Source organism: Geotrypetes seraphini, chromosome 7 (genome assembly GCF_902459505.1).
Source record: "Geotrypetes seraphini chromosome 7, aGeoSer1.1, whole genome shotgun sequence".
NCBI lineage: Eukaryota > Metazoa > Chordata > Amphibia > Gymnophiona > Dermophiidae > Geotrypetes > Geotrypetes seraphini.
The window spans coordinates 8,992,677-9,011,263 of record NC_047090.1 but is presented as its reverse complement, the minus strand read 5'-3'; the positions used below and the strand labels follow the sequence as shown (position 1 = coordinate 9,011,263).

Here is an 18,587-nt window from a genome sequence, read left to right as displayed (position 1 = left end):
AGCGACCCCTGGACATGTCAGAATCTCTTTGTTACTCAGTGTGGCGTTTGGAGCATTATGTAGTGGGTTCCTGGTAACCATAAATCAGTGCTTCTTAACCCTCTCCTGGCGGCTCAACTAGCAATTTGGGTTTTCAGGATTGCCACATCAAAAACTGATGAGAAAAAGTGTACATATACTGAACACCCACTGTACGCAAATCTGCTTCATGTATATTCAATGTGGTAACGCTGAAAACCCAAGGTGAAGGCAGAAGAGCAGAAGAAGCATGTCATACACAGCAAGCATAGAGAATGACATGGTGACAAAATTCATCACCGTTCCCGTACCCACGGATAACCGCGGGAAATAATCCCATGTCATTTTCTAGTGTCTATTTCAACCTCAGTCCTTCTACACCAGCATTCTTCAAGCAAAGGTTGAGGGTCAGTGGTTGTGGCCATTCATACTCTGATTCTTCCCTCTCTCCTTAAAGAATGACATAACAATGGTTTCCCGCGGTTATCCGCGAGGACAGGAACAGTGACGAATTTTGTCACCGTGTCATTCTCTAATCAGAATGTCTGGGCCCCAGTGGCTCCAGTCCCTCCACTGGACTGGCAGGAAATCTGCTTGTCCCTGGGTAAGCACAAGATGGCGACAGGGAGTACTATGATCTTAGCAGGACAGCGCTAGGACACAGGGTAGAAGTCTACTCACCTTCATCTGTTTGACAGTGTACCGCATTGTCCCAAAGGGTCCATCCTTTATTAACTTCTTTCCCACCACTCTGGCCCGGATTACTGTTGCAGAGAAAAGAAACACAGGGTTAGCATCTGATCTTGCAACCTTTGCCCTGTGTGAGTTTTTCCATTGACACAGACTGGTCTCATTCTGATAAAACACAACTAAAATGATTCGGAAGGAGCTCCAATTCAGCAGAATAAGGTCTGCAGCCATTTGCGTGCCACCAGGGCCTTCAGGGGATTCGGAGAATCCCCCGGCTCTACAGCTGTGCTTTTTTTTGATTTACTACTGTATTTGCTTGATGCAGTTTGATTGAGCAGGCTACCTCTTTCCTTTCCTTCCTTCAGGCTGCTGGAGGTGCTTGCAGTTCAAATTATGGAAAAATGATGGAGAAGTATTGGATCTGCACATGGAGGGGGTGGGGGTGAATACAGAAGTGAAAAGGAGAAGCAGCAAATGTTAGAGGTGACTCTCAGAAAGAGACCAAAACAGGACATTGTTCAGCACAAACAAACTGACCACATTAACCTTGGTTAAGGGTACGTATTCACTAAATGTTTAGCACAGGACTGTCCAACCTCGGTCTTCAAGAGCCCGAGTCTAGTCGGGTTTTCAGGATGTCTCCAATTAATATGCATGCGATCTATTTGCATACAGTGGAGGCATTGCATACAAATAATCTCAAATCCAAAGGGAAAATACTGCAGAGACGTGTACTTTGTACCAAGTCTTTATTTCAATCAAACACGAAGAACAAGGACCCGACAGTCCGTGTTTCGATAAAACATCTTCCAAGGGGTCCAAAAGTTAGAACACTTGCCACCCTCTTCGCACTACCCTCAGGCTCTGCCTTACACCTTGAGTTCTCAAGCAAGGTCCTCGGCATCATTATCGATTCCTCTCTCTCTCTCAACGACCACCTCAACTCCCTGACAAAATCATGCTTTTTCAGCCTCCACATGCTAAGGAAAGCAAGACCCTTCTTCCGCCAAAATCATTTTGCCATCCTTGTCCAATCCATCATCCTCTCCAAACTTGACTATTGTAATGCCATTTACCTTTGCTTAACAAAAAAAAGCCTCCAAAGACTCCAGCTTATTCAGAACACGGCAGCCAAGCTGATTTTTGCAAAACATAAATCTGACCACATCTCCCCACTCCTGGCCAATCTTCACTGGCTCCCAGTGATCTCCAGAGTCCAATTCAAATGCTCTTGCCTGGCTTTTAAGATTATTCACGGCATCCTTCCTTCCCTAATCCCACTTTCTTTTAACTCCTCGTACCCCTACTCCAACAGGACCGCCCACAAATTAAAATTATCCTTCCCCTCCCTTCATGGTATTCTCCATGCAGGTAAACTAGGAAAATCACTTCTTTTCAAAATCACAGGTCTCTGGAATGACCTCACTATCCCGCTGCGAAACCTGAGCTCCATCCATTTATTCCGCAAGCAACTAAAAACCTGGCTCTTCTCTAACATGTAATCTCTTTTCCCTTACTTTCCCACTCGATTTATAAACTTATGTAAACCTTTTCCTACCCTTTCTCATTTTAAGTTCTTGTAAACCGTGCCGAGCTCTACTTCCATGGGGATGATGCGGTATATAAACTTAAGGTTTAGTTTAGTTTAGCTTTGAGGGACACAACGTGTATAAAATAGTTAGCTACGTTGGAAGATAGAGGGTTAAAAAGAGCCAAGTATGTTTTACACGTTGTGTCCCTTAAAGGAACCAGTTGGACCCCTGAGAAAGATGTGTTATCGAAATACGGACCATGTCAAGTCCTTGTTCCACATGTTTATTGATTGAAATAAAGACTTGGCTCAAAGTACATCGTCTCTGCAGTATTTTCCCTTTGGATTTGAGATTTGCATGCACTGCCTCCACTGTATGCAAATAGATCTCATGCATATTCATTGTGAAAATCCTGACAATCCCCTACTATAAATGTCATCACATCCCACTGGTCTGCAAACTAGGAAAGGGAGTGTAGAACCAAGACTGACCAACTCTCTCAACTGAAAGAGGTTTATAAGTTCAAAACAATTTTATTGATGCAACTAACAACTACAATACCAGGGCACCCCAAAGGTACTTAGTACAAACAAGGATGCATCATATATAATATTATAACAAGCACAGACAAAAGAAGAGGAACATCAACCAACCTCCCCCCCCCCCCAGCCCACTCTATATAGGGTGAGCAAGAGTAAGGAGAATGGAAAGGCTCTGAGGCCCTGGACTCTTATGCGCCCTGAAGATGCCGCACCACCTCCACCCCCCACCAAGTCCTCTTATCCTGACCGTGTCCAAGTGCCAGAACCATTCCCTACCCCTCACACCCCTCCCCAATCCCCCCTGCCCCCCCAAAGGTACTCTCCCCCCTGCCCCACCAGAACTCACCAGTACTCTCCCAGCCCGACTATCTGAGCGCCCAGATTAGAACACCCATCTGTAGACCGCACTGTGGCCCTTTGGATGCAAGGCTTGCAGATATTCAAGAACAACATCTTTCGCTTCCTAGCCCCTCTGACATCTCGCGCCTCCCAGATAGAAAGAGGTTTTTAACCAATTCATTCCCTCTGCAACAGGCCACGTCTCCCAAATCCCTGAAGGCAGCTTTTCTGAAGTTACCCAAGTTTTTATTTCTTCTTTGCTATACTGTCCATCGACACAACCATCTGAGCAGATCACAGTCTAATCAGATAATCTAAGCACTTTCCCTATCTGTCCCAGCGGGCTCACAACCTAACTAGGGTACCTGGGGCAACAGAGGGTTAAGTGACTTACCCAGGCTCAAACCCCAACCTCAGGGTGCCGAGGCAACAGCTCTTAACCATTAAGAGCTATTTACAAATGAGGATCCCATTTGCATCAATTGCACCTCGGAGAACCCTCTGCCAGATCAGACACCCAAGTCCTGGGTAGAGATGCCACCTGCCAGTTTGTGCCACCAGGTTCAGTTCCTGTCTTGCTAGTTTTCAGCAGCCTCAGACTTTAATTTAATTAAGTAGTCCTTTTACTAAGGTGCGGTAGCTGTTTTAGCGAATGCCCTAAACGCTAACGCTCGCCAACGCGTCCATAGGATATGATGGACGTGTTGGCATGGGCTAAAATGGCCCATGTGCCTTAGTAAAAGGACCCCTAAATTTGTTTTCTAGCCTGTTGTCCCCAAAAAGCGCAGAACAGGTTACAGGTTAAACATAACATCAGATTGTGATACAAGTTTTATCCTAACTTGGCACATACTAGAGGTCTAATATTGCAATTCTCTCTCAGCACTCACGGTTTCACTTATTCGTGATTTTTCGCATGCTGACTCCTCCCCCCCCCCCAAATTGCGTCATGAGTAAAGTACTGTACTGATAAAAAGTTTGGCGCTTCCCAGCTTTCGCCCTGAAAAAGCGCAGTATTATTATTACTGTATTGTTTTGCAATAAAGAACTTTGTTTTCCACAAAAATCTCAAATATGATCATTATTTGTTATTCGTGATTTAAATATATTAACAGTGGCTGTTACAAAAAAAAACCCGTGAATAGCCTATAAAAAGTTATTTGTTTATTTTTTTTTTTTTTATAAATATTTTTTATTCTTTTTTTAAATTCTTACATCAAGTGAAATACATGTAATACATTCAATTATGAAAAAACACTTGAAATTATTAAATGTTCTTACAATGTGAATTAAATAAACCCTTTATCAGAATTTTATATCATATTAATATTACAATAGTTTTCCCTCCCTACCCCTTCTATATATTCTATACATGTGTTATTATATCTGATCAGTAGAATAATTTGTCAATGGTCCCCATATTTTATTAAATTTTTTAATATAACCTTGTGATTTGGCCTTATTCACGGTTATGTTCCGCCCCTAACCACTGCGAATACGGAGGGAGGAGTGTAATATATACTTTACAGGTTATATTTGCCACAGTTACAGTGCAAGATTTTACAATACAAGTTTTCCTTATGTGATATACTGGTTCTGGTACCAATATACATTTCTCTATAGTCCATGGGTCAATGGTGGGGGGTTAGGTGAAGAGATTATTTTATTGTTGTTTTTTTTTGGGGGGGGGGTCGTGTCACCCTAGGAAGGCTTCCGATCCTGGTCGCCTGAATATGGAATTAAATGGTTGGAATGAGAAGCTGTTCAGGAAATGCTGCAGCCAGGAAAAAGCAAAAAAAAAAAAAAAAAAAATCTGGCACCTTCTTATTTACAAAAACCAAAACCCAGGCTATAAATGTCTCTGTAGCAAGTCCAGCTGCAGACGCGCAGAAGCAATTAAATATAAATGTTTCTGCACTAAATTAATCCAGACTGAAGCGATAGGTTTCCTGTTATGTAACTTTTGTCCTTTATTCATGGTTAAGCCCAGAACCGGCGAAATCTGATGTTCTCTGGGAACAGCTTGCGGAGGTCAGGGGAGATAATTCTGGGCCTGGCTCTGCTCCTAGTTCACATCTCTACACCCTTGGGAATAAGCCTCAGAAAAATACGAGGGTCTAATCTTGGAACAACAGGCCCAGGTCCACTGAGAGGGCAGGAACATCCAAGTGGTTACAGCTAATTGGGTCATTCTGGCCGTCAGCGCCTGCCCAAACCCATTTTAGAATTTTAAAAGCAGTCGAGCCCTCGGCCAGAGTCATGTGAAAATTTATGCTGATGTGCCAGGGCTTTCTGAATGTTAAACTAAACCTTAAGCTTATATACCGCATCTTCTCTATAAAATAGAGCTCGACATGGTTTACTGAAAAAAATACAATAGGGCTAATATAGAGGGAAACGAAGATCGATTTTCAGAAAAATTGGAAAGAGCCCAGATCACGCAACTGGACAGGAAAATTATTCCACAGCTGAGTAATTTTGAAAAGAAGAGACTTCCCTACTTTTCTAGTATAGACGACGCCTTTCAGTGTAGGAAAAGATAATTTAAGTCTTTGAGTAGGTCTGGTGGTCTCAAATCTTGTAGAATTCCAAAATAGAGGAAGGAAGGAAGGAAGGAAAAATGCCATCCAAGATCTTGAATGTAAAGCATTTGAAAAGGCTCTAGAAATAACTGGAAGCCAGTGAAGTTTTAGCAAAAGTGGAGAAACATGATCAAATTTACTTTTTGCAAAGATCAGCCTAGCCGCAGAATTCTGGATCAACTGGCAGGAGACAGGATTTTAGGGTTTCTTAGGGAGAAAAAGAACCCAGTTCATCAAGTCTGAAGTTTCCCATAAAACTACCCACCAGTGAGTGCTACAGTTTGGCAGTGGGTTTGGTGGTGGGGAGTGGGGCTGATGGGCTCTTTTCTAATGAAACATAGAAACATAGAAATTGACGGCAGAAAAGGGCTATAGCCCATCGAGTCTGCCCATACCAATGACCCACTCCCTGATTCTTACTCTCCTAGAGATCCCACATGAATATCCCATTTCCTCTTGAAATCTAACACGCTGCTGGCCTCAATCACCCTCTGAGGCAGCTCGTTCCAATGATCTACCACCCTTTCAGTGAAGAAGTACTTCCTCGCATCACCCTGAAATTTCCCTCCCCTGATTTTCAGCAAGTGTCCTCTGGTTACTGAGGGCCCTGTAAGACTGAAGATATCATCTTTCACCTCTATACCCCCAGTAATATACTTAAAGGTCTCAATCATGTCCCCTCTCTCTCTTCGCTCCTCCAGTGAGTACATCCTCAGTTTTTTTAACCTTTCTTCATACGTGAGTTCCCTGAGCCCCAAAACCATCCTGGTAGCCATTCGCTGAACCGACTCAATTCTCAACACATCTTTTCGGTAGTGTGGTCTCCAGTATTGAACACAATACTCGAGATGAGGTCTCACCATGGATCTGTACAGCGGCATTATGACTTCAGGTTTTCTGCTGACAAAACCCCTACGGATACAGCCCATCATTTGTCTTGCCTTGGACGATGCCTTCTCTACTTGATTGGCAGCCTTCATATCGTCGCTAATGATCACTCCTAAATCACGTTCCACCGTGGTCCTGGACAAGGTTTCACCATTTAGTGTGTAAGTTCTGTGTGGATTTTTTTTGCCTAGGTGCATTACTTTACATTTTTTAGCATTGAAGCCCAGCTGCCAAGTTGATGACCACTGTTCAAGCTGTCTTAGGTCCTGCGTCATAAAGTCAGGCACGTTGCTTTTGCCAACTATGTTGCATAGTTTGGCATCGTCGGCAAACAGTGATACTTTTCCTCTAAGTCCTTGGGTCAAATCTCCTATGAATAAATTGAATAGAATCGGCCCTAAGACGGAGCCCTGAGGTACTCCACTCATCACTGCTGACGTTTTGGAGGGGGTACCGTTTACCATCACCCTTTGAAGCCTACCATCTAGCCAATCCCTTACCCATGTTGTGAATGTATCCCCTAATCCCATCGATTTTAGTTTGTTCAACAGCCTGCGGTGTGGAACGCTATCAAAAGCTTTGCTGAAGTCCAAGTATATCACGTCAAGGGACTCACCAGCATCCAGATGACTGGTCACCCAATCAAAGAAGTCAATCAGATTAGATTGGCAGGACCTTCCCCTGGTGAATCCGTGTTGATGTGGATCACGTAGATTTTCTTCATCTAGAATTTTGTCAAGTTCCTGTTTGATCAGTGTTTCCATGAGTTTGCACACTATGGATGTAAGACTCACCGGTCTGTAATTTCCTGTCTCCGTTCTGCAGCCCTTTTTGTGGAGTGGAATTACGTTAGCTGTTTTCTAGTCTAGGGGTACTATTCCCGTGCGCATGGAAAGATTGAAGAGTACGGATAGTGGTTCAGCCAGAACTTCACTCAGCTCTCTGAGTACCCTGGGGTGTAGATTGTCTGGCCCCATAGCTTTGTCTACTTTGAGTCTTGAAAGTTCGTGGTAGACATTACTAGGTGTAAACTCGTAGTCACGAAACAGGTCATTTTGGCTGTTTCTTATTTGTAGTTGCGGACCATCTCCCGGTGCTTCACAGGTGAATACTGAGCAGAAGTATTCGTTTAGCAGTTCTGCTTTGGTAGTATCAGATTCTGCGTAGTTTCCATCTGATTTCTTAAGGCGTTCTATTCCATTTTTGTTTCTCTTCCTATCGCTAATGTACCTGAAGAAGGATTTGTCCCCTTTTTTAATGTTCCGTGCTAGATCTTCCTCTGTTTGAAGTTTGGCTTCCCTGACTGCCTTTTTGACAGCCTTAGATCTGGCCTGATATTCTTCTTTTGCCTCCCTTTTCCCAAGATGTTTGTAGGTAATAAATGTTTCTTTTTTCATTTTAATGAGGTCAGAAATTTCCTTGTTGAACCATTGTGGTTTTTTGTTTCTCTGGCGTTTGCTTACTGTTTTTAGATTAGGAGCCTCCATTCTCTCCCCTATTTGCAGAGCATCTTGGGATATTTGTCTGTGTCTGGACCCCGAGATGCCTGGAAGAGATCCTGAAATTTTTTTATTTATATTCCGCATACCACTATGTGGTTTACATATCACGTACATAAAATCTTATTTCCCTGCGATTTCCACATATACCATAGACATAACGAGACAACATCATTAATATCCTCCCAGTATAAAATGTCAATATACCAAATCAAATCAGATCAACAATTAAGGAAAGGGATTTGGGGGTACTGATTGACAGAACCCTAAAGCCTTCGGCTCAATGCGCAGCGGCGGCGAAGAAAGCAAACAGGATGTTAGGCATGATTAAGAAGGGGATCACGAGTAGATCGGGAGAGGTCATAATGCCACTTTACAGAGCAATGGTCAGACCGCACTTGGAATACTGTGTCCAACACTGGTCTCCATACCTTAAGAAGGATATAACTCTGCTGGAGAAAGTGCAGAGGCGAGCCACGAAACTTGTCAAAGGAATGGAGCATTTGAGCTACAAAGATCGACTCAGGAAACTGGGACTGTTTACCCTCGAGAAGAGAAGACTGAGAGGGGATTTGATAGAGACTTTTAAAATATTAAAAGGATTTGATAAAATAGACCAGGAAGCAGCATTACTAACGTTTTCGGATGTGAAACGGACAAGAGGTCATAGCCTGAAACTGAGTGGCAGCAGGTTCAGGACAAATGTCGGGAAGTTCTGCTTCGCACAGCGAGTGGTGGGCGCTTGGAATGCTCTTCCGGAGGAGGTTGTGACGGAGACTTCTGTTCTGGGTTCCAAGCGCAAGTTGGATGCACACCTTCTTGCATATCATATTGAGGGATACGGGAAATTCGGGTCTCCAAAAAGGAGTACCTAAATGGGCCACCGCGTGTGCGGATCACCGGACTGGATGGACCTCTGTCTGATCCGGTGAAGGCGTTTCTTATGTTCTTATTAGATCAAACAACCCATTCCAAGGTAGATCCACATATACAGGCAAAACAAGCCAAATTCCAACAATTCAGGAATGCCAAAACAAACATTACTGTCAGCGCATTCTGAAGATGATATTGCAGCTTTGTAAAAAGGAGCCCAAAGTGGAACACAATCTGGACAACGAGTCAATTTATTTTTAAAAAAAAAAAAAAGTCCAGGTAGATCTGCTCAAAGTCCAAAACATATATGGAATGAAAATCCATAGGAAACAATGATCAGCAGGGAATGCCTTTGTCAGGGGTCCTTTGAAAGCAAATACCTAGAAAATTTGTAAATATATATATATATATATATAAATGAATAAAACCAACTAAAAAGTCAATTTGTGCTTAAAAAGCAAATCAAGTGACCAAAAAAATGAAATGTTAGCCTAGCATCTAGTGAATTATAAATTTAATATAAAGACAGCATTCCTTAGGTACATTTCTATGACAACTTTCCATGTTTCACTTTATAAGAACATAATAGCCTTACTGGGTCAAAGCAATGGTCCATCAAGTCCAGTAGCCCGTTCTCACGGTGGCCAATCCAGGTCCCTAGTACCTGGCCAAAACCCAAAGTGTAGCAACATTCCGGAATCCCAAAAAACAACAGGATTCTGGAATCCCAAAGAGTAGCAACATTTCATGCTACCCATCCAGGGCAAGCAGACTATGGACTTTTCCTCCAGGAATTTGTCCAAACCTTTCTTAAAACCAGCTACTCTATCCGCTTTTACCACAACCTCTGGCAACGCTTTCCAGAGCTTAACTATTCATTTTATTTGGTTTTTACGGCTACACACATCACTTACTGAGGCAGCGGTTGCAACCAATAGTCTTGGACTTTCATATTTGAGCTGTTCTACGTTTTTGGCTGTTTTTAAATACATTGACTCATCATCCAGATTGTGTTCCACTTTTGTTTTGCTTCACTGTTTTGTTGTGGAACGTATCGGTCTCTCTTTTGGTTTTACAGCATTAAAATGAGTCACGGGCTGCCCAGCTTAGAGCATTTCAAAGGACTTCTTCCCACACCCAAGTGGGAGAAAACCGGGCTTCTCAAAATGTAGTTAGAAATCTGAGGTTTGCAGTAGTGATTATGGCTAGGACACCATTACAAAATTTTAGCTACATCAGTATTTGGGGCGAGTGTTAAAAACCTGGGGCTGATGAAAAGCTATCTATTCCACTAGAGACCCAAGCGTGTTCAAATTACCCACTCAATTAGTTATACAGACGTAGTTATTTTAAAAGGTAATTGGTTCCTGAGATTCTACCAGTTAGCCAGCTATATTCAGCTCAAGCTACCTAAAAACAGAGTCCTACTGCCACACACAAAAATAGGAAAAAGACCTCATTTGAGCTACATTGGTTTAAACTCCACTCCTTACTGAAAATCAGGTTGGATTGACCAATGTTGGGAACAGGATACTAGTCTAGATAGACCGTTTTGTCTGGCCCAATATGGCTATTCTTATGAAAGTCCCAGAAAACAGCTGTGGCCAGACCATCATTTTTCTCAATGGAGGAGTAAACAGTGGAGTGCCACAGGGATCTGTACTAGGACCAGTGCTATTTAACTTATTGAAACGACGAGTGAGGTGATTAAATTTGCAGATGACACTAAACTGTTCAAATCTGTTAAAACGCATGCAGATGGTGAAAAATTGCAGGCAGACCTTAGGAAATTGGAAGACTGGGCGTCCAAGTGGCAGATGAAATTTAATGTGGACAAATGCAAAGTGATGCGCATTGGGAAGAATAACCCGAATCACAGTTATCGGATGCTAGAGTCCACCTTGGGGATTAGCACCCAAGAAAAGGATCTGGCTGTCATCATAGACAATACGATGAAACCTTCTGCCCAATGTGTGGCAGCAGCCAAATAAGCAAACAAGATGCTAGGAATTATTAAAAAAGGGATGGTTAACAAGACTAAGAATGTTATGTCTCTATCACTCCATGGTGCGACCTCATCTGAAGTATTGCGTTCAATTCTGGTCTCCTTATCTCAAGAAAGATATAGTGGCACCAGAAAAGGTTTAAAGAAGAGCGACCAAGATGGTAAAGGGGATGGAACTCCTCTCGTATGGTTAGGGCTCTTCAGCTTGGAAAAGAGGCGGCTGAGGGGAGGTATGATTGAAGTCTACAAAATCCCGAGTGGAGTAGTGGGTATAAGTGGATCGATTTTTCACTAGGGGACACTCAATGAAGTTACAGGGAAACACTTTTAAAACCAATAGGAAGAAATATTTTTTCACTCAGAGAATAGTTAAGCTCTAGAACGCATTGCCAGAGGTTGTAGTAAGAGCGGATAGCATAGCTGGTTTTTAGAAAGGTTTAGACAAGTTCCTGGAGGAAAAGTCCATAGTCTGTTATTGAGAAAGACATGGGAGAAGCCACTGCTTGCCCTAGATCAGCAGCATAGAATATTGCTACTCCTTGGGTTTTGGCCAGGTACTAGTGACCTGGATTGGCCACCATGAGAATGGGCTACTGGGCTTGATGGACCATTGGTCTGTCCCAGTAAGGCTGTTCTTATGTTCTCCCACTCTCTACTGTAGGGTCATTGATACCCAGGTTAGCAGAACAATCTCATCTAGCTTAGTTTTAACCCAAGAAAAAAAAAACATCTGAATTATAAACTAAGTGAGGCAAAACCCAAGACTGGGTTGAGGTGACCACCCTGTTCCAGCACAAGGGTAAGAGCTAAAGCCAGGAGGGGGACCTTCCTCCTGCTAGTATATTAGCACTGGGTATTTTCCTGTGGTGATACGGGCACCAGTGCATGGAATGGGGGGGGGGGGTGTTTTGCTTTATTATTAAAATCTGTGGTTGGTGTAGTAACATTATTTGCAATGCAAAGCTTTAAGCGTGCAACTCTTCCCAAGAGAGGCCATGCAACTTTATATACAGAGAGCTGTCATGTATGTTCAGAAGTAGTTTATGAATCAGTGATATTGAACTGCTATCAGACCTTGTCCAACGGTACAGGGAGACTCCAAGCTACAGCATAGAGTTTAATGCTCCCCATCCAGTGAGACCAGTTTAAATCCAGTAAAAATGAGCCACATTGTACGAGTACTGTAAGGATTCATAGCCTTTTCTCTGCGTGTAGGCAAACAGCTTGACAAAGCAGGCCCTTCTGTCAGAGGCCATGAGGGCTGGGAATAAATAAATTGGAACCTGGGAGAGAATGATTTTATTTTTAAAATTTTTACTACTTTAGGGTTGCAAATATTTTCTTAGCCCAATGAACTCTTGGTGGCCCCAAGTCCGCTATGTAAACACCAGGAGTCTGCTTCTGCAGCTCCAGCGAGTTCAACGCCCCACCTGCTGCACTTGCAGGGGTCCCGTTACAGCACAGCCCCAGCCCCTGAGAAACTTCATCCCACACAAGTGGTCTCCAGAATAGCTGCATACTTTTCCTCCCAAACCCTCTGAAGTGATGCCCACAGCCGTCCCCTGGGGCAGGATGGTTTTCAGTCCTCCAGACCTTCGGGTCAGGCAGTTCTGTGGGATGTGTGTACAGTTGGATGGGTCTCAAGGGGGGTTTCATAATTATTTACACGGAGCTGACTTAGATGAGAAATTAGCCTTTGATATGCTAAGTGCGGCTCTCTGATCGTGAGTCATGGCCAAAGCAAGCAAGCCAGGGCTTCTGGTGTAATTTAAAGATTTGTGAGACCCTGTTAAAGAAAATGGAGGGATTCAAGCTTTAAGAAAATAAAATGAAGGTAGATAAAGACCATATGGCCTATCCATTTGCTCCTCCTCTCCTTCAGAGATCCAACATACTTATCCAGATCCGCTTGAGACAAGTGTCAGGCCATTCCAAGCATTCCCTACCCTTTCCGTGAAAAAGTGTTTTCTGGGGTTACTTCTGAATCTGAATCTTACTTCTTAAGGGTTACTTTACAGTGTTTTGCCTAGTGTCTTGTCTTTCAAACAAATATAGTTGTGACCAACGGTTGTTAGCAGTAGGGTTACCATTTGGCTCCAGAAAAAGAAGAAGGACGGATTGAGATATGCAGGATTTGCTTCCATTTTCTGGAGCCATATGGTAACCCTAGCTAGAAAGATACAGATATTTGAGTAAGATTTTTGCTGGACTGTTTACCAGGACTCCCGGTACAGGTGATCCAGGCAAACAGTGTGCAAGAATTTAAGAGCAAATGGGATGCCCATGTGGGATCCCTTAGAGGGTTAAGCCAAGGGAACCTGTCACCAGGAGTGGGATCCCTAGGATAGTAGACTTGGGGGTGGGTCAGTAGAGTGGGCAGACCTGATGGGCTATGGCCCTTATCTGCCGTCATCTTCTATGACTCCCAGTAAGAGAGTAACAGAATAAGAAGGGTAGCTGTCCCCTGGCCTCCTTTTACACCTATCCTAAGAGGCAGAAACAGCTCCCAGTGGCTGTTTCTGCCTCTTAGGATAGGTGTAAAATGGTGCAATGCCGCGTTAGTCCACTTTTTATGATAGTAGATAGGAATAAAGATAGTACTCTTTCGACTATGGCGGTATAGAAAAATAAAGTTATTATTATTATTTTTTTTTCATAGGACCAACTTAGTGCACCCTTTTTCAGATCAAACAATGCACTAACCCCTCCCCCCTCCTTTACGAAGCCGCGTTAGGCTTTTTTTTTTTTTTTTATTGCCAGCCACAGCAGTATGAGCTCCGACGTTCATAGAATTCCTATGAGTGGCAGAGCTAAAACCGCCGCGGCCAGCGATAGTCTAATACAACTTTGAAAAAATAAAAAGGGGGGGGGGGTAAATTAGTCCAATTAAAAAAAAAAAAAGATATTACCTTTATTCTTTTGTTTGGTTTTGTTTCTATATATATATATTATGTTACAAAAAGCCCATTGGTTGCCTGTTATACATAGGATAACATTTATGCTCTTCTGACTTTTAAAACTATACAAACTAACGCCCCAGCATTCATAGACAGACTCTTGATTCCGTATGACCCCCCCCGAGAGCCCTCAGATCAACTTCACAGCACACCCTTAATGCTCCTTCTTTGAAAATAAATTGGTACTCGTCGTACTTTTATCTTTTCAGTAACCGCCCCAATGACCTGGAACTCTCTTCCTCTATATTTAAGAACTGAACAAAACCTGCAAAAGTTCAAAAGCAGTCTAAAGCAGGAATCTCAAAGTCCCTCCTTGAGGGCCGCAATCCAGTCGGGTTTTCAGGATTTCCCCAATGAATATGCATTGAAAGCAGTGCATGCACATAGATCTCAGGCATATTCATTGGTGAAATCCTGAAAACCCGACTGGATTGCTGCCCTCAAGGAGGGACTTTGAGACCCCTAGATTAGAGTGTCTATGTCAGGGATGGGCAACTCTGGTCCTCGAGGGCCGGAATCCAGTTGGGTTTTCAGGATTTCCCCAATGAATGTGCATGAGATCTATGTGCATGCACTGCTTTCAATGCATAGTCATTGGGGAAATCCTGAAAACCCGACTGGATTCCGGCCCTTAAGGAGGGACTTTGAGACCCCTGGTCTAAAGTGTTTTCTTTTTAAAGATGCCTTTAACTGACAATTTGATACATATTTACTTTAACAGTGTCCAAAATTTCTCTCTTTTTCAGTTTTCCAGCAATTCTTTACCTTTCCTACTCCCTTTTGTATTTCCCTTCTGTTTATCTTTTCTTTAAATATTGTAGTTCTCCCCTCATTCCCATTGTTTTCTGAGGCTTAAGTATGTCAGTCAGCCCAAGAATGTCCTATTATCAGTCATGTACATCTAATTGGTCTAAAGCAGTGGTCTCCAACTCCAACCCTTTGCAGGGCCACATTTTGGATTTGTAAGTACTTGGAGGACCTCAGAAAAAATAGTTAATGTCTTATTAAACAAATAACAATTTTGCATGAGGTAAAACTCTTTATAGTTTATAAATCTTTCCTTTTGGCTAAGTCTTAATAATAATATTGTCATTTATGGTTAAAAAGACATATGATTAAGAAACTGTTTTATTTTACTTTTGTGATTATGATAAACAGACCGAGGGCCTCAAAATAGTACCTGGTGGGCCGCATGTGGCCCCCGGGCCGCATGTTTGAGACCACTGGTCTAAAGGTTTGTCTCCTTGTTATTTTTAAATTTTTTCTGTACGACGCTTTGTACCTTTGGATAAGCGTTTCATCAAAAACTTGAATAAACTTAAACCTAAAACTTAAACTTATCTACTCCTACTCCTATTTAGTGCTGAAAGGCGTATGCAGCGCTGCGCATTTTAACATACAATAAACAGTCCCTGCTGGAAGAGCTTACAATCTAATTTAAGACAGGACATTTCAGGGTTGAGGAGGTTATAGTGGGTCTAGGTATCTGGAAGTTAAGAGATGAAACAGATTCAAAAAAGAATTTTAGCTGCAAAGTTAACGTCTGCATTAGAGATAAAAACAAAGTCAAGCCACGTAAGGTCCATGAAATTGTCCTGGGTGGGACAAACAGCAGCCAAGCAATAGGTATTTGACCGATTCCACTCTTTTCAAGGGAGCCCAGGCTACCTCCGAGTGACTTTCACACGTGACCCCCACTTTTCAGCCCTTTTTGGCCTACGGGGGATAACTGAATCTCAAGCACCTCTGGACCGTTTTGGCCGTAATGTGGACTCTAACCTTAATTATCACTGGGGATGTGTACTTAATAGGTTTTTGCACCTAGTCAAACAGATTGGGAAGTTTTAACATACGTGTGAAGTGATATGTGTTCTATTATGTTAATACTCCAGTCAAGGATGAAGTGGACACGACTGTCCCCCTCCTAGAAAAATAGGGAAATGAAGGCAGATAAAGACCATGTGGCCTATCTAGTCTGCCTGTCCAGGTTCATAGACAACCCCGCGAAAGACAAAGGCGCGCGCCGACAACTGAGTGCAAGACGGAGGTGCGCGCCAAAGAAAATTACAGTTTTTAGGGGCTCCGACGGGGGGTTTTGTTGGGGAGCCCCCCCAGTTTACTTAATAGAGATCGCGCCGGCGTTGTGGGGGGTTTGGGGGGTTGTAACCCTCCACATTTTACTGTAAACTTAACTTTTTCCCTAAAAACAGGGAAAAAGTGAAGTTTTCAGTAAAATGTGGGGGGTTACAACCCCCCACACATCCCACAACGCCCCCACAACGCGGCGCGATCTCTACTAAGTAAAGTAGTGGGGGGGGGGGTTTCCCCCCCCACACCCCCCCCCCGTCGGAGCCGTAAAAACTGTAATTTTCTGCGGCACGCGCCTCCGCGCTGCGCTCAATTGTCTGCGCGCGCCTTTGTCCCGGGGTGCTTTTGGCCTGACACCGCCTGTCCATGCTATCAACTATCCCCTCCTACAGCCTCAGCATCCTGGGGTTATGGGTTCAAACCCACCTGCTCCCTGTGACCTTGGGCAAGTCACTTAATCCCCCCTTTGCCCCAGGTACATTAGCTAGATTTTGAGCCCAACAGGATAGACAGGGAGAAATGCTTGAATACCTGAATAAATTCATGTAAACCGTTCTGAGGTCCCCTGGGAGAACGGTAAAGAAACTGGAAGAAATAAATCCATACTACCTGTCCCAAGCTTTTTTTTTTTTTTTTATTCAACTGCAAAGAAGCATTTGGAAACAAAAGAATCCAATCCATGGATCCTTCCCTGCAGCCTAAACAGAGGCATCGCATGTGCTCCTGAACTTCTGTGGCTCAATATACCACCACTTCCACACACACACACACCCTCCCCACTGCTGCTTAGACAAATGCCTAATTTCCTTCACTGAAATCCATTTTTTTTTTTTTTTTTTTTTTAAATTAGGATTTTTTTTATATACCGCCTATCAAGGTTATCTAAGCGGTTTTTACAATCAGGTACTCAAGCATTTTCCCTCTCTGTCCCGGTGGGCTCACAATCTATCTAACATACCTGGGGCTATGTAGGATTAAGTGACTTGCCCAGGATCACAAGGAACAGCGCGGGGTTTGAACCCACAACCCCAGGGTGCTGAGGTTGTAGCTTCAACCACTGCGCCACACGCTCCTCCTGCGCCACACACTCCTCCTGCGCTTGGCCTCAAAATCCTGTTGAGCAAAACTGCATCCCAAGACAGCAAGTAGAGTAGTCGAGTGGTATAAAACCATAAAATCCCACTATGTAACTTTAAATTAAAACATTCTTCTGATATTATCCCGAAGGAAGGAAAGTGTTTGCACACATAATACACTAGTCTTGTGGGCAGAGAATTCCTGAAAGGCTCCGGGGAATTTTCTTTGCAGAAACCATGGGCATCTCTAGTTTCAATGCCACTCCTAGAGCCCCGAGGTTGGAGGTTCACCAACTTTCCAATTTCCCGCAAATATTCCGGGGTCTTAATTCCTGCTATTGCTTTTTCGCTGTGGAAAAACACTGCTACAGTCCAGAAGTTACAATGGTCTGGCAAAGTCAGACACAAGCGGGAACTACATGCACAAAATATTTCTCAAGTTCCCCACACAAAAACAATTATGCGTTAATGTTTAGAAAACAGGACCCTTGGGGGTCTGCTCATTTTACTTTGAAATGCATCTCTACACCGGTCTGGCATTCTCTGGGTTTTATGGCTCATTTTTATCTAATCCCGATTACATCACCTGCTGGTCAGGTTTTCTGCTTATCCACAATGAATATGCATGAGCTATTTGCATTTATACGAGATGCAGTGTAATTGAAACCCGTTCCAGAAGTGCCACCAAGGTTCTTCCTGGGATACTGGTACTTGGTAGTCAGTTCACTTTAAGAGTTGAAGATGCATTAAATTCAAGAAATCCCAGTCCCTCAGCTGTGTTTGGGCAGCGACCCCAGACATCCTAAACTGGATTACTCTGGACTATCCCAATCCTAGGAGAGCCATCTTTGCAAAACCTCCCTGTATTGCCACTTCCCTTTGATGTCACTTTGGCTTCCTGTTCAATATATTGTAACTGCTTCCCCTCTCGCAACAATGTAACCCTCCTCCACAATGGGGATTTTTAGTAATGGGGGAGGGGCCGCAGATCGCCCCAGGCGCCATCTTGGTGGGTGCGCCAGCACCTCTCTGCCTTCCCCCATGCCATGCTAGCGCTCTTCCATCCCCACCCCCCATACTTCGTTAAAATCTTTGCCAACCGGCCTAGCTCCCCCTGAAATCACTTCCGGGTCACAGGGCCAGGAAGTGATGTCAGAGGGAAAGCCAGCAGGCCAGAGAAGCTGCTCGCTCTAGCGAAGATTGAAAGAGGTTGGGGTGGGCAGGGAGGGTGCGAGTGTGGCTCCTCTTACCCTCACATCTTGTAAATCACTTTGAACCTATTCTGGAGAAGTACGATTAAGAAATCCTGAATCGATTCGATTAAGCACCCACTGAGCTGGCTCCTGTGATCCCAGTCCTGTCTTGGGTGTTTAGGATAGTTGCAATGAGTGGGCACAGCTGCCAAGGGGGCCTGATTTTTGAGGGGGGAGGAGATTTTAGGACATGCCCCTGGCCTCACCCACTAAACCGAGCACACCTCAGCGATGGGGAACGTGGT

General features: G+C 43.6%; 2 protein-coding genes across 4 annotated transcripts in view; one reads left to right on the top strand and one right to left on the bottom strand.

The window, feature by feature from the left end:
• SYN3 (synapsin III) overlaps positions 1-18,587 on the top strand; it is a 211,938-nt gene that overhangs the window by 95,544 nt on the left and 97,807 nt on the right. The window lies entirely within an intron of this gene.
• The window catches only part of TIMP3 (TIMP metallopeptidase inhibitor 3), a 45,262-nt gene that overhangs the window by 13,661 nt on the left and 13,014 nt on the right, over positions 1-18,587 (bottom strand). The window contains exon 2 of the mRNA XM_033951196.1: positions 700-782. Within this exon, the coding sequence (XP_033807087.1) occupies positions 700-782 (83 nt within the window). The remainder of the gene's footprint in view (positions 1-699; positions 783-18,587) is intronic.